Below are 16,787 nucleotides of genomic sequence, written 5' to 3' on the forward strand. Positions count from 1 at the left end.
CCATTACAGTGTTCCTTTATCTTTATGGTGGGCTTCAGGGAAAGATTGTCTATATTAAATACCAGGTAGATAAAAACTGTTGAATGGGAAGAGACTGGTCTGTCCACATTCCCTATTGCTTCACTCTCTCCTGCAGTTCACTTCCTCTGCATCCACTGGGAGGTCCTGAGTGTTCTGTCTTAACTCTTCTGTGATTTTAACTTTTCATTCCTCTTTTTCTGGCGATTTCACGCTTTTCTCATCACAAATGCTCTGCTTGCTATTTCCTGGCTGATAGCCAAAAATATTTACGGCGAGACTTGTAAATATTGTGAACCTGCAAGCTCTCTTATCACAAAGTGCTACAGATCTAGTATCTTTCAGAGCAGTAAATACAAACAAGCCTAACCTCAGGAAACTTTGCCAATTTGTGATTTAACAAAGCAGTGCAGTGTTTGAACTAGAATCCTGTGTGCCAATGTAGAATTTTAACCATGTTAAAGCATTCTGCTGAAAAAATAAAACTTCATATAAGTCATACAGAATACATTAAGACATTACCAGTGATGTTTCCAGTTTTTAGAAACTCTTTAATAGTTATCACAAATCCAGTGCAAAAAGGAGGGACCTGAGGTACAAGAATTATTCAGAAGACATACCATGGCTTTTGTTTACCCAAGATCCAATAACCAAAATCAAAGCTGCAGTGAATAAACTATGTTTTTACAGAAGTGATCAAAGCCAGCTGGCTTCTTCTGTGCTGGACTGTCCACTACATATATTTGTTTTATTCATTATTCTACTTGGAATATTGACGGCGGAAATAGCTTTGACTTGTGGACTCAACACCATAACTGTGATGAGAAAATTGTCACTTCCTCTTGATAACTTGTTGTCCAGAAGCCATAAAACATTATTTCTCCATGTTAAATCTAAAACCTTTACCTATTTTTCTGCATGTCTGTTATGACTGACAACCTGTAAATTCAAAGGCAGAGGGTATAATATGTGTTTTCTGCTAAATTTAGGCATTAACTTTTCATGAAGAAAGGGCTATTATATTGAAATCCTAGGTGTGAGGCAGGTTGTATCTGTAGGAGGTGGTAATTTATGCAGTTCATGCCTAGCTTTAGGGAGCCTTTTTTAATCTATCCGTGCCAGCAGCCACTCTTCACCCACCAGAAGTCCAGCTGTCTATTAAGCATCTGACATAATAATCTGGAAAGGATATTTTATCAAATGAATGACAGTTAATTGCTTCTAAATGCTTAATCTGACAATACATAAATCATAAGTGGAATCTTGATATGAAACCAGGAATGGTTTTCTTCTGAGGTATCTCTGCTACTTTAACATTGCTTTTGGCAATGAAATAATAATAAGACTATTTAGTCTTAGTTCCGTCAGCAGACTGGATCAAAAAGGTGGTCCTGAGATTGAGGATCATAGACACTGGAAGCGAAGAAGGGGAGCCCCGGGTTCCCAGCATCATTGCATCTTGCAGCCTCCACTGCTGCATCTTCTTCAGGAACAAACTGGTTTCCACTGAAGAGACTGCTGAGGAAATAGTCAGGCATGAAGAAAGTTCCACACTTACAGGCTTTTGTCCAGATGGCATGGACGGTCCTATCCAGTTGCTAGGGCTGTATGGACAGAAAAATTAGGACCAGTACCAGTAGGGAGTGCAGCGGCAGATCAGATGAGTTGTGAGCATTGGCCAGACAAAACAGCTGAAAGCCAAGGAGGGGATATCTGAAATTGGGAGGGGGCTTGGGAAAAGAAGAGGAGAAGAAAGAAAGAAAGAACGATAAACCACTACAGCTCAAATTTTAAATAACAAAGCAGTAATATTTGAAGTCAACATTTACATTAAAGTTAGAACCCTTTGAAGAGTTATGAATATATTTAATTAAAAGAAAAAACACAGTGTCCCTGTGGATATTGTGAAAAGTGGAGAAAAGTTAGGTTAACCAGATAAATTTTATACTGCCAAGTCCCACAGATCTAAAGTTAAGACAAATATTTTTAAGGGCTAATTTTCATATGGAATGAAATTAATTCCTGCATAGACCATCAAACCTGTTGACTGCTGAGACTCAATGAAATCCAGGTTGAGATGCATTTAACTGGCTTAACTTGAAGTATACAAGATGACATTATCAACAATTTTTTTTTCTAAATATAATTGTTAAAAATGTAAACTGTAAAAAAAAATTTCTTATTCTGGATTATCCTTCCATATGGTAAAATCAGTGTATACATACCAGTATATCTTTGGCACAAATAGTAGTTTATAGAACTAAACTGAAGAAATACACTCAAGCTGAAGTCTCACCTATGGAATAGAAAAGGTTACCTGATACAGATAAGACCACAGAGTTGCAGCTGTTTTATGCCTTTCAGGAATTATTTTTCTGTGTAAATAAAATCTTTAGAAAAGAATATCCTCAGTTTTGTGGGTCATTTATATTAAGATTCTCAAAATTAGAATTAAACAAAACAGATTAAACATCCTTATCTTATAGGATGAAGAACTACTGAAAGTACGAGTGTCATTTGCTTCCAGATCATATCCAGTGGCAGCTGTGACAGTGTTATATTCTGCAGATGTTACATTGAGTATATTATTTCCAAAGGTAGATTGAAAATCTTCTATTTCGGGATGTGTAGATAATGTCACCTTACTCTGAGAGGTAGGTGAAAATACAGTTCTGTTAGACAGGATCTTTTCTTCAGAGGCTTCTATGTTAGAAAGTGAATTTGAGGACACATGAATGCAGATATCTTCTGAAATACAAGCATGGAGGTAATGGATGTCATTTATATCAACTCTAGGTTCACAACTGTGCCCTGCATAACAGTGGCAATCGAATTTTTCTATGAATGTTTGCAGATCCTGAAATGCTGGTTGCCCTCGTAGGGTGTATTTTCCATCCTTTGTCATTTGAATGACAATATTCTCGGGGTTCAAGTGAAGATAGTCACTGGAATTCCATTTTTTCCGTACGCAAGCACCAGAGTCTTGGCATAACACTTGGCTACAGATTCTGGCTGCCATTGTGACATTGATGAGGTATGGGGTCAAAGTCCTCCTAAGGTAGTTGTCCAGAGTCCTACAGGTGTTCTGTGAAAAGAGCATCATATCTGCAGTGTTTAGTATGGAAACCATTAAAATGTTGTCATTCTAATAACAGGACCGTAGCGGCTATCTGTGAATGTTTCTCCTTAGGTTTCGATAATAGTTATAACTGGTTGTTGGAAGTAAGTTTATCTGAGAAGTTGCTGTATAGCTAAAGGATCACAGCAAATTTATGTTGGGTGGTTGCTGGAGATGTTATAAAAAGCAGTTATATCAGAAAGCAGACAACTTTAAGCTTTCATTTTATCTGTATGTTTCGTGTAGCATTTTGAATCAGATGCATTTAAAGAAGTTACATGAAGGACTGAAGTTCCTTTTTATGTGTCTTGAATGGTTTGAAGGCATCTTGAAAAAAATCTCGCTTCTTCAGTCTGAACGAATAATTTTTTTTTTATCAAATCATCTCTATAAGACTCTTGAATTTTCCCTTGACCTGAATAGCTAGGCTGTAGGAGTAAGGAACTTTCATGGCATTTTTGAATGGAAAGCATTTTGGGAGCATGGTCAAATGGAAAGTATGCTAAGAGAATTGATCATTTTAATTGATCATGAAGTTGGCAAATACTCTGTGTATGCTTGGCACAGTTTAATAACCAGAGGCTTTGTGAACTCTTTCTTTGTTTCTGACACTATCTCTCCTTAGGGCATTTGCCTAATACTACACATAGATACAGCTAATATTTACACCCATGAAGATCACTTCAGCGAATCTGAAGTACATGTAGCTTTTTTGTTGTTCTTTTAGGTATATATAAAAACCCTGCCTGAAAATTTTGGTTGATCCAATTCTTGCAGAAGTGAAGCTCACAGTAATATTGCATCACTGAAAGGCTACTGACTGTGATAGATGCAAGAAAAAAAGGTGCGATTAGTTCACAAATACATAGTCTGACTGGGCTGTGGAAAATTCTATTTGCTCATACAAATCTCAGAATTCAAGCAATAAAAGTTGTTGCTCCTCTGTGTTCTGGTGTTGGGGTAACAGGCAAAAAAGCTTCAGATGCAACTGCTATGCTTTCTCAAAGGCAGGCACATAAGAAAAAGGGTGAAAGTGGGATGCTTTGGGGAATTTGACCCTTCCAGAGCTGTGGGGGTTTATTTGGGCATGCTTTCTGTAACAGGAGGCGCAGGAGTGCTGAAGAGTTTCAGTTCTTTGCTCTTAGAAGACTTCAGAAGAGTCCAAACAGTAGTTTATTATATCTAGCTTGCTGGATATGAACGCACTAGTTCAGAAGATTTATTTGGACATTCTTATAACAATGTTGCTCAAACTATGTATTTGACCTTCCAAAAACAAATAGGATTTTTTTTCCTCTTCTGACTCGGATCTTACTTACAATGAAATTAATCAAAGTGGTACTTACAACACAGAACAGGCTAGAGCTGAAATTTCACAGACTGACTCCTCCTAGTGCTTCAAAGATTATTGATAAGTGCACTACTTTAAAAAGCAGAAGCACCTTTTAAAAATTGTTCTGGGCAAGCACAAGTAATTTTTTTCTGAACCTCATGACTGGAATGTAATGAAGATATAGGAATTCTTTCCTTAAATTAACTAAACAAGTCCTAACTTGCCTACAGTTATCATGGTAGCTTGTACAGTTACTCAGAGCCAACACTGAAGTTTTAAAAGGTTGAACTCTTACTCTGTGTAGTCAATGACAATATTCATAAGCCTCAGATGTGGTTGTTTTTTAACTAGAGAAGACTGCTGGCAATATGGAGTCATCATTTTAAAAGTAGAAGATATGATGTAAGTAATCATAATGCTTTATATCCTTTTCGCTTTATTGCTCTTTAAAAATGTCATATAATAATTAATATGGCATACCTTATTTTGTGTTAAATTCATATCACCCCAGATCACAATTCCAGAAGCACCCAGTGCAGCAGATTCTCCAATGGTGTTTACCAGGTCATCCTGAGAGGAAATGTGCAAAGAGTCATACCAGTGTAAGTAAGCTATAACATAAGGGCAAAAGGGATAATGCATATAGTAAATTTCATATCCAAAATAACTACTTCGAAGACAGCAAGCAATTACACATGATGCAAACATTCTGCTCTCAGTTATACTATTTTATTCTGGGCCTGGGTTGCACAGGTGATAACAGAGAATGTTGCCAACTATATCCAATTTGTATATGTCATCTGGTTAGAAAAACAAGGCTGTAAAACTAAGCCAGTGGTTAGGCATATGACATGCATTCCTCCATCCATTTTATTTTGCTGTGCTGCGTCCTGGCTGCTCAGAGTTGGTAGTAACTGGTTTCAGAGGCTGGAAAGCACAGTTGTTTTGTTTTGTTTTGTTTTTTAAACTTAGTTGCAGTTATCAGAAAGTGCTAAAGCAGAAAAGTAGCAAGAGAAAGAGCTTTCACCAATAGGATTCCCTTTTCTTCAGAGAATGGCTCTGGCCTTTTACAGAGATTGATTTGGGAAATTTGTTTCTGTCCAGTTCTCCTTTTAGGGTCAGATATTAGCCCAACCCTAACAAAATCTTAAAGCCCATCTGGGGTGGGAGAAGACTATAGGTAGAAAAAGAACAAGGAGCAAACAAATTACTGCAGGGTGCAACATGTGAAAAGGAAGAATGTAAGGATTACAGGATTTAAATTATTAACTAGTGTCGTTGTAGAGACGGACACGACACTCAATATCCAGTTACAGCAATCGTCCCTTTATTTTACAAGCAGTGCTCTTTTATATCCTCTTAGCTGGTTGCTTATCTGTGCATATATTCTAACATTCTACTTTTGCCCAGTCCCCTCTCACATCACCCACCATCCAGCCAATACTATTGTTGATCACGCACTGTTCATGCTCTGGGAAAAGCCAGGATGTTTGCCACCCCTTGTCCTGTTTGCTCGGATCTTCTCGGGATTATTCTGTCTCCTCAAGGGTACACAGGTATCTGTTTAGGGTCAGTGTTAAACTTGTATTTTGATCCCTCGGACCAGCCGAGGTCTCCCACAAACTAGGAGCCCAGTAGGGACCCTGTCAGCACCCCTGGCTCCCCGAAGGTATACATAGAGCTGGGGGGTAATGCCTCCTGATGGTCTACCCAGGATCATAGGAATCATAGAATCATCCAGGTTGGAAGGGACCTTTAAGATCATCCAATCCAACCATCAACCTAACACTGCCAAAACCACCACTAAACCCCCACATGTCCCCAAACACCACATCTACTCATCTTTTAAATACCTCCAGGGATGGCGATTCCACCACTTCCCTGGGCAGCCTGTTCCAGTGCTTGGCAACCCTTTCTGTGAAGAACTTTTTCCTAATATCCAATCTAAACCTACCCTGGCACAACTTGAGGCCATTTCCTCCTGTTCTGTCGCTTGTTACTAGCGAGAACAGGTTGACCCTCACCTTGCTACAACCTCTTTTCACATAGTTGTAGAGAGCGATAAGGTCTCCCCTCAGCCTCCTTTTCTCGAGGCTAAATAACCCCAGTTCCCTCAGCCATTCCTCATAAGACTTGTGCTCTAGACCCCTCACCAGCCTTGTCGCCCTTCTCTGGATACATTCCAGCATCTCAGTGTCTTGTAGTGAGGGGCCCAAAACTGAACACAGTGTTCAAGCCCAGATTTCTGGATGGCCAACTTCAGCGGTCTCACAGCTGAAAGTTATTCTATAGGATGGAAATCTGTCTGGTGTGATAATGATTTGATCCCTCAACCCAAAATGCACTCTGTGTAACATAGATTGGATTTGCTATGATAAAAGTGTACAGGAAGCTCCAGGAGAAAGCTCATTGAAGAGTCATTAATAATACAGCTTTTTTTACACAGTGAAAGAGCAAGACACTTAACTACTTTAAAAAGCATGCTTGAGTGAGAGGATACCAGACACAATGCAGTCACCAGGACCACAACCTCTAACTTCCCCTTCCTTATGGCCTGGATGACCAGGAAAAGATTCCCCAGATTGGTGGTATCTCTGATAGGGTGGGTGTATATAAACATTTGAAGGGAAGAGTGTAGCCAGAACTGCAGTAAGATGATTAGACCTTAATCAGAGCCTAACCTTGACTAACCCATGAGATGCTGAAATACTATTTAGAAAGCTATTTGAGTACAACTAAGGACAGAATTTTCTCACTAGCTTTTAAGCCCTTTTTTAAGGAAAAGAAAGATTCCCTTTTATTGTTTTTTCTTATAACCTAAAAAGCAGACATTAGGCTAACCCAGTTTTACTAATTCACTTTGGAAGAGGTTATTCAAATTTCTTTCCTCTGACTTAATATACTAAATATGCTTTCTAGCTTTATAATATTTTGCTACGTGTGAGAACTATTCAGCAAATAAAACACTATTTGACAAATATCATGAGGAAGATTTGAAAATAGATCTCTTAGTGTTCCATTTGATCGTATTTCTTTGATGGATTAATTTAATTCTTATACAAAATCTAGACACTTTTTTTTTTTTTTCTGATACGACTTAACATATTTGCTAAATAAGTGTCACCTGGTAATTTCTTTCCACTTAAATTTGAAATATTTAAGGTCTAGCTCCACTCACCTGGGAGAGATATTCCTCATAGACATCTGTGAATACTGGACGTGTATATACAAAAACTGGAAGAGGATGAGTAGAATTAGAGACATATGAAATTCTAATGGCTTCTCGAACTCTGTTGCGAACAAAGAGTTGGGCATTTCTGGAAGACTTTAAGGCTGTCTCTAGATAGACAGATGGGTAAAGTGCTGTGCTTTTCTCCCACAACCAATTAAGCTCATTATTTCTTTCTATTTCAATGTCTAAACAGGTTCCTGTATAATTATGTGGGTTTTGTTTGTAATCATAGTTATAACAGTCTGGATAAAGGTAATATCCCCACAGACGATTTGGCTTCAATTCTATGCCCAGCTTTAAAGATTCCAACATAATTGATTTTGCTGCAGCTTCAAATTCCATTTTAGCTATATTCCTGGCTTCGGCTTCTGATAGACTGAGGTCTCTCTGCTGAACCAGCTCAATGGATTCCTGTCTGTAAATGTCTTTTGATCCCCAGTTCCTTATCCACACAGGTCTCCAGTTTTCCCAGTCAATGACAGCCAATCCAAACTGTTCATCTGAAGGAATATAGAACTGGATGTCCTCTTTGGCTTTTTTTAAATGATTCTCCAGCAGCAAGAGTTGGGGGAGACCTCCATTGAATGCCTCTCCTGTGACTTCATTTTTGTAAGGATAGTAGCCAAGCCTGTCTGGATAGAAGAGAGTGATGTTTTGCCCAATGGATGTCTTCAGTGTGCTTCCAATGAGAGAAAAAAATTCCATGTCCAGCTGCACTCCAGTCCTTTCTGGACAAAGCTCTGTAGGAGCATTCCAGATAGAAAGGAAAGGTGAATTAGAAACAAGTGGACGAGCTCTTATGTTCAGAGATGAACAGCAAGAAACTAGAAGAGTGGCAAACACCATACCGGATGCTATAGGATATGTACAGGTAACACAGATACCAAAACTTTGTATTTGTCTTAGAGTTTCCATTGTAGCGTGTGCAGTGGCATTAGGTGCTTCTGATCAGACAAAAGTAAAATGCTCTCTGGGTGTTCAGAAGGTTGGTAGTCTGTCAAAAGCTTTACCATGCAATATATTTCTTCAGATTAATACCTATTAAACAGTATTCCTTAGCTGTGAAATAGGGGTGTCCTTTATACGAGGCTTTCTGTCATTTCAGATTGCAGGAGACCTTTCAACAGCTTCTGAGACCTAATGCAGGAAAAGAAACAAATGTAGATAAAGTGACAGATGATAAACATTTCATTTCTAACCATGAAAGAAATACCATTTGTGATTTTGAATACATTGTAATCTTTGAATAAAATTCCCCTTTGAAGGAAAAGCACAAGGTACAATCATAGAGGAAATAAACTCTCTCTATATCAAATTGTATATATATATAAAGTAGATATAAAACTGACAGTGGAATGGTATCCAGTGAGTCATGGGTCAGAATGAATGTGCTCAGTAGTAGTCCTGATTGTGCCAGTGACTGATGTCTGTAAACACGAGCAATCTCACCATGTCTTCTCTTAGTCAACAGTAATCTGTATGGGATATTTCTCACCTATCTCAAAATAAAGTTCTAGGTCGTAACTCACTAATTTTACAGAGCACTTAAGGGAAGATACAAGATAACACAAAACTGGAACCTGGACTGTTCCAGTTGATGCAAGAAAACAATCCACGTGCACTCATTTAACCCAGTGAGGTGTCTGAAATACCATAGGCATTCTATCTTCTGTTCAGAGCTCTTTCAAACAGGCTCAAAGTCTGTGTATCATCTTGGTATATGGCCATCTGTATGTTGCTTGAAGCCATTTGAGATCTACAGATTAAGTGACCCCAAGTCCAAGTTTATCCAGGAGTGTAATTCGTTAGGAAGGCTGAGGTTGTCCATACACCCAACAGTGAACAGTCACACTTTTTTTCAAGAACATAATGGTAGCGGCAGTAGTCACAGTGTGGTCAGCAACTTTTACATAGTAGCCCCATAGCTAAAGCATTTCTCTGTGCAGTAACTCACCTGAATCCACTTTCTTCCTGATTTTGAAATGGTTTAAACTTGGATCTGTCACTTTCCATAGAGACCATGATGAGGCCATAGGGTATCTAAGAAGTATTTAAGAGTGTGCACAAAAATATAGGAGTCACCATGAAGTGGGCCATAGAGTGGCTAGAATGTAAAATCTCTGAGGACAGATTAAAAAAAGCAAACAATATTTTGGTTTGCGTTTACTGAATTCAGCTAGGAGTGGAAACCACAAATCTCTGGTCCCTACATCTTGAATTGTCTCTCTCCCTCTGTTTATCTTTTTTGTGGCTACTTAGTATAAAATTTATGAGCAGTATGGGCACAGAATCGTAGATTTCACTTCCCCCAACAGTGCATACAGACAACAGGTTGCAGTTATTATCCATTTGCATTTTTTTTCATATCCCTCTGGCTGCATGATTTTGCTTTAATTTGTTTCAGTAAAATGGCAGAACGCCTCCATCCATCAAATCGTTGCGTACCCAAAAAGGCTTGACAGCATAATGAGAGGTGGATGGAGACTTGGACCTTCCTAAATCCAGCCTCAAGCCAGGTTCACAGCAGAGATTGTTGTAGTAGTAGTACAATGAGACTCCCTGTGTGTTCACTGAGTTTGATCACATCTGAATCTACTGAAGACTCCAGATTTGTTTGGACTGTGGGAGAAAAGCATGTGTGAAAGGAACCGGGGCGGGGGCAGAAAAAAAAGAAGGCAGAGCAGCATGACTGATAGTATAGCAGAGCAGCTTCTGCCAGAATGGTGAAATCTAGACCTTTGAGGGACCAAAACAATCAAAGAAGCTATGTCAACAAGTGGACTACATCCTGCCTCTGGTAACAGGCATAACACTGTCTAGAGATGATTCTGGGATTCTTCATTCAAGACTTAGCTTGCTTTTTCTGAGGACTAGGAGGAAATCAAGGACAGAAGAAAAGTTGTACTGAAGGAGATCTCTCAGAGTCGGATTTCACAGAGGAGGGGTTTTGCATTACAGAGCTCTACAAAAAGTGCCAGAACCCAGGCACTTAGCTTCCCTGATTAGCAAGTCTATTTAGCAGCCCCCACTTTGCTGCTTCTTCATCCATCACTTCAGATGCCAACAGGCAGTAGGGATATTTTCCCTTTTATTCTTTTTTATTCTTTTTCTTCCTGGGCACGTTGCCAGCTCTTCATCATCGTGTCATTGGAGAAGCACAGATCTGCTAGCCATTCCTTGTGCCGGGTCCCTAACCTAGCTGCGGAGGGAACAACAGCCAATTCAGTTTTCTTGGCTTAGAGGTGCCAGCACATGTGAATGAAGCTGGCTGCTCAAAGACACAAGCATGCATAGATGAAAGACTGGCAAGCACCAATAGCAAGGATTCTTGGAAGAGGGTTTAGCAGCAGAGGAGGATTATTTTTTTTTTTCTTCAAGACAAAAGTTTATAATCCTGGAGTAGGAAGTGCAAATAGAAGAATCAGAAAGTACAACTGAGCAGTATCACACATCCCTTCAGAACTCATCTGCAGGTATATGAAAAACAGGTAATGAAGGAAAGTAAAATGTAGCATAGGTGGTGAGGTGCAACATACAGTAGAGCTAGAACTGCAACAGCTTCCTCCCATCAACCATGACAGCACCTCTGTCTCCTTGGTCACACTGCCCCTGAGCCCCTAGAGCCCAGTTTCTGACCATAAGTGAAGGAACTTAAAGCACATTCCACATTCTCTACCAGGAATGAAAAACTTTTCCATAGACCAGCACAAACTTTCAGCTAGGATCTTGGCCCTGTCATCCTCATTCTCTCAACTTATTAATACAAATTGCTTTTGCGCCACACTTGAGTGTCCACAGTGTTATGTGTATATCTGCAAAGAAGTTCTTCATGGCCTTTCACAAGTATCTGAGCTCCAGTCAAATGTAGTTCTGCATTTTTTTTGTTTTGCTTATCTTTTCCCTCTCCCTAGCTTTACAGTAAAGATTTTCACTCTTTCAATAGACAGATTTTCATCAATGTTTTGGAAGAAGTGGAAACCAATGGTTTGTAGGCTAAACCCCCAGTCAGAAAGGCCAAGGGCTGTAAAGGAAAAGTGAAACTGCAGATACCTGAGACCTCAGGATCAAGAGGTAGGTATGATGACTGCTTATTGCTTTCATATTAATTAAAAAAAAAAAAAAAAAAGGTTGGATCCCTGTTCATGATCAAGCGCTTTGGTTCTCTTGAACAAGCAGCACTAGACAGGAGTTCTCACAGTACTGTTTGGAATTCCCTCACCTAGCCTTTGATGGTCCATTTCACTTTTATTTTACAAAAGTCTTATCTATCACAGGAGGCAAACAAGTTCTTGTTAAAGAAGCAGCAGTTGGACTGAAGGCTAAACATCCGTGCAGATATTTCACTATGCCACAGCTGCTGATGTGATAACTAAAGAAACTCTGTCAAGAAGCAGTTTCATAAGCTAGACTTAGATCATAGATCCGATCACCAGGAAAGAAGGTCTGCTCTGTTCATTTAAATTGCTCCAAGAGCAATACCTCATTTGAATGGTATCTGCTTGATGACACTTGTAGAAAATAGGGCTTCATCTACTTTCCCCAATTGCCCAGAGATGACGGCAGGAAAAAGCCATCTCTCCTCTGAGTTAAACAATCTCAGCTCTCTCAGCCTCTTCTCATATGACAAATGCTATAATCCCTTACTCATCTTTGTAGCAATTTGCTGTACTTGCTGCAGTATGCCCATTTCTTCCTTGTACTGAGGAGCCCAGGAGCGAACACAGCACTCCAGGGTGGTACCACCAGTGCTAAAGAGAGGGGAATAAATGCATTCCTTGACCTGTTGGTGACAGATACTCTTGTTAATGCCACCCAGGAGCTTGTTGGTCTTCGTTGCTGCAATCACACATTGCTCACTCTAGTCAACTTGGTGTCCACCATGACCTCTAGAGCCTTTTCTGCAACTGCTTTCCAGCCAGTCAGCCCATGAGCCTGTACTGGTGCATGGGGTTATTCCTCTCCAGGTGCAGGACTTCGCATTTGCTTTTGCTGAACTTCATGAGGTTCCTGTCAGCCTGTTTTTCCCACCTGTGGAGGTCCCTCTAAATGGCAGCATGATCCTCTGGTGTATCAGCTACTCCTCCCAAGTTTGCATTGTTTGCAAACTTGTCACAGGAGCACTCTGTCCCATTGTTCAGATAATTAATCAAGATGTTAAATAGTACTGGACACAGTATGAACCCTTAGCATACATCACCAGAAACAGGCTTCCAGCTGGACTTTGATGGGCCTCCAGCTGGACTTCCTGGCACCGACCACAACCCTTTGAGCCTGACGGTTCAGCCAGTTTTCAGTTTCACTTTGGAGGGTCAGAAGCAGAAAAGCATAGAGGGGGTCCCACCTGCGGGGAGGAGCAGACAGGACAGGTGACCCAAAATTGACCAACAGGGTATTCCATCCCATCTGCCTCATGCTTCGTGTAAAAGTTGAGGGATCAAAGGTGTCAAGCTCTTTCTTCAGCATCCAAGGAGGACTATCTGTTCGTCTGCCTCTGATCCCAATCCATGTGTTTCTGAATCCAGATCCAGAATCCAGTTCCCATCTGCCACTGAGTCCAGTCCGGGACTTCCCCAGTGCCAGCCGGTGACGTGATAGTCATCCTGGGAGCGTGATATGGTTTTCTATATATTTCACTATTTTCTTTTTTGATATTATCATCTTTTTTATTATTAATATTTTATTAAAGTAGTTTAGTTTCTTTTAAATTCATAAGTCTTTCTCTCTCATCCTTGTCTCCCTGAAAGGAGAGGTAGGGGAGAGCATCTGTCGTTGCTTTCAGTGGCCACTCCGACCCAAACCACAACATCCTCCCAGTTGACTTGTCTCTTCTTCTACCTTATGTGTGCTTTCTTTTTTATGTCTATTTTGTCAGGATCTCCTCCTGCCTTTGCTTGATTTTCTACACATGGAGATGGACTTTTTTTGAGCATAGAAAAGGGGAATCTTGAAAATCAACCAGCTCCTGGACCCTTCTGTCCAGGGCTCCCATGGGCTTCTTCCAAGCTGGTCCCTGAAGACACCAAAGTGTGTTCTCCTGAAGTCAGCAGTTGTGATCCTGCCATTTGCATCATTCCCTCTTTTCAGGATCCTGGACTCCACCATTTCATTGTCACTGTCACCAAGACTGCTCCCAACCGTCACCTTCCCTGTTTGTAGCTATGAGGTCCAACAGAACATCTCCCCTCACTGGCTCCTATGTTATCCAACATGACATTTCCCAAGATGGTACAGACTGATACTTCTAGGACAAACTAGAAGAATTCCACACAGAAATTCTGGGGGAAAATATTTTCCACTTATGCAAATACAGCTTATTAAAATGAAATAAAATTATCACACATAAAGAGCTGAGATACGCTGACATTTGCCAGGACAGTGATCCTTTATGTAACTGGTTTTATCGTAATAAAATGGGATCACCTCAGAAAGGAGTTGTAGGTGTAGTTCAGCTTTTACTGTGCTTCTGGCTCTGGTTATGGAAGATTTCTTGCCTCCATCAAAGTCAGAAAACAACAGGACCCAAATTTTATTCTTTGTAAGCTTTTTTTTTTTTTTTAAGTGGATTTTAGTAATAGGCTGATTTGATGTAGAAGAAAAGAGGAAGGCATTGTTTTGAATACTGTGTTTACTGTTTTAGCTAGAACTCATTTGTTATTGGCTAATCTTGAAAAGTTTGCTTTAACTGATTGTTGGGAAATTGTTCTCCTCCAAATCTTGCTGTAATGTACTCTGCTGGGTATAAGTTAATAGATTATTTTACTTGATAGCTTCCAGTTAAAAGGATTGCCTTTGGCCCAGCCTAACGATGACAGCTCTGATAAATGTTACTCTTTTCAGTCTCCTTGAATGTCGGTCTAAGTGAGCTGAGTCATAAAGCTGCCCTTGTCTTTGTCAAAAAGTCAATATCTTTACAATATATTAACACTAATTGCTCTGGGGCTACCTGACTAGAAGTACATACTGATGGATCTAAATGTCCTTAGTCTAGGGAAATAGCTTATGCTTTTACATTTTCCCAAATTTGGCATTTGGAAAGGTTACATATTAGAGGAAGTCATATGAGTTTTCTTCGTTTAATTATTTCGTCATTTTTCACAGCATAAACTGGACTGCAGAAACACACATAATTGAAAATGGAAGTATGCTCCCATATTTTCGTAGCTACACAGTCATAGATCTGGGCTGTGCCATGAGACCCTGAAAAAGACGCCCCACTTGGCCAAAGACAGTTAGAAAGTAAAAGGGAGAGGTAGTACTATACATATGCTTGAACTTCATACAAATGTTATGCATCACAACCAGATGATGTGTCCCATCAAAAAATCATTAATTATACTGTTTGGCTTATATTCAACAAGTGCCACTAAATGTTAGGAGCATTCAAATTTGGGATTTTTATGAAAATTGAATGCGAGAGTCCACGTTTCGCCTTGAAATAATTAGACATCACTTAGTCAAGTCAGAAATGCTAACATTAAAACTAAACTTAAGCCAATAAGCACAACTAGTATCTGACATTCTTATGTTAATAGTCTTAACCACACTCTCAAATTTCAAACAAAATCCACAAAAACCCACACTTTCCCCGTTTTAGTTTGAACACTGAGAAAGCAGGAGTGCTGTTGGTGACTTCTGAGGGCGATGATGAGTGTTACTGAGGTGTGGTATCTGTTTGAACAGCAACATGTTAGAACACTTCTAAGCCCGAGATCATCAATATAACTATCATCTTAGATTATAGATAGCATAGTTTTCAAATGGTTATTTACCATTTGTTGCATTGCAAGCAACGTGTGTGTCACTGCTTATTAATTAATGACATAAAATAACTGGTGTGAAATGACATAAGAAAATACTGATGTGAAAATTGGTCGGTCTTTTCCCCATGCTGAGGAAAATACAGATACAGAATTTTGCATGTGGAACGGCTTTTTTTTTTTTTTTTTGATGGGGCAGAAGAATCTAGCTTTTTAAATCTTTACATTTAAGTCTCTAAATCCCTGTAAAGCTGTGGTGTAAAATACAAAATGTGCAGATGGCAGCAGAATATTGAGGATTTAGTCCCTTTTCTTTCATTTTCATATAAACACTAGCTACGTTAGTGTAAAAATAACTCCCAACATTACAGACAAGATATGATACTAGACAGTGTAACTTTCTAAGTTCTTGGGACAAGTTGCTTTGTATCTTCCTTTATCTCAAGGCTATGAAAATATGGAGTTGTGAAAGATTAGATCTAAAGACTCAATTCCTGTGAAGAGATCAGCACTGATTAAGTCCTAAGGAGAAGTACAATAGAATCCTAAGGAGCAGAGGAACAGACTAAAGGTATATTTAATTAAGTGTTAACACATTTAAACTTGGAACGTGAAGCAGAATCCAAAGCTTTTTTTTTTTTTTCTCCTTAGTTTCTCTGAATAGTATCAAAGCAGCCTGCCCTGCTCGCAAAGAGCTGTTCGAGGTCACCGTTTGTATTTTTCATGGATCAGTGGGAAATACTTAATGTGTCTGACATCCCTCCTGCCCTGTCCTTGGCTGCCCCAGGTGGTGCTGTTGTGAGAAATGGCCCCATTCTGGAGGGGCCTTTCTTCTGTATGAATGGAACAGTATCGCTACTGGAACTTCAACTTAAAAAGGATTTAAACCCTCCTGCTCTTTTTAGAGGTGCACATCCTGGGCTAGAAACTGTTTGTTCATTACAAACAGGTGTCAGTTGTGAAACAGCCACTGAAGAAAGGGAAGAATAACCTTGTAGTTACATGGCATTCCCAACTTGGGTAATTTTGGCACGTCTAAAAGAGAAAGCAACAACATTCAATTAAGACAGACACACACAGGTGTTGTGAGGATAACATTAACACTTGTGAGGAACAGGAAGCTCCTCAGAAAGAAGCTCCGCCTCTGGAATTATGAACCATCTGTGTTGCACAGCTCATGGCAAGTTTAACCTGATCAAATTTTAAGTGTGAAGGATGGTCTTTTCATAGTAGGGTGTAGCCTTGTTATGAATGCATTAAGCCACGCTTGTCTGTAAAGTCAGAATTTGGTAAGCACTTATTTTGACAGTGGTTTCTAAAACTCTGCCC

The 16,787-nt window shown here is 39.6% G+C and overlaps 1 protein-coding gene across 1 annotated transcript; it reads right to left on the minus strand.

The window, feature by feature from the left end:
• Positions 1 to 2,443: 2,443 nt before the first annotated feature.
• On the minus strand, positions 2,444 to 8,616 carry SPAM1 (sperm adhesion molecule 1 (PH-20 hyaluronidase, zona pellucida binding)). The gene is made up of 3 exons (XM_009883660.1): positions 7,648 to 8,616; positions 4,950 to 5,039; positions 2,444 to 3,103 (listed from the first exon to the last, which is right to left on the minus strand). Exons 1-3 carry the CDS (start codon positions 8,614 to 8,616, stop codon positions 2,444 to 2,446), a joined length of 1,719 nt encoding a protein of 572 aa, XP_009881962.1.
• Between the last annotated feature and the right edge of the window lie 8,171 nt (positions 8,617 to 16,787).

This window comes from Charadrius vociferus, unplaced genomic scaffold, assembly GCF_000708025.1.
Source record: "Charadrius vociferus isolate BGI_N301 unplaced genomic scaffold, ASM70802v2 scaffold43, whole genome shotgun sequence".
Lineage (NCBI taxonomy): Eukaryota > Metazoa > Chordata > Aves > Charadriiformes > Charadriidae > Charadrius > Charadrius vociferus.

Excerpts from the sequence above, each read along its gene's own strand:
- SPAM1 (XM_009883660.1), bottom strand. The coding sequence starts at position 8,616 with ATGGAAACTCTAAGACAAATACAAAGTTTTGGTATCTGTGTTACCTGT. Across the intron at positions 5,040-7,647 it reads ATGAGGAATATCTCTCCCAG|GATGACCTGGTAAACACCAT; the intron begins GTGAGTGGAGCT and ends ATTTCCTCTCAG. Across the intron at positions 3,104-4,949 it reads TGAATTTAACACAAAATAAG|AACACCTGTAGGACTCTGGA; the intron begins GTATGCCATATT and ends CTCTTTTCACAG.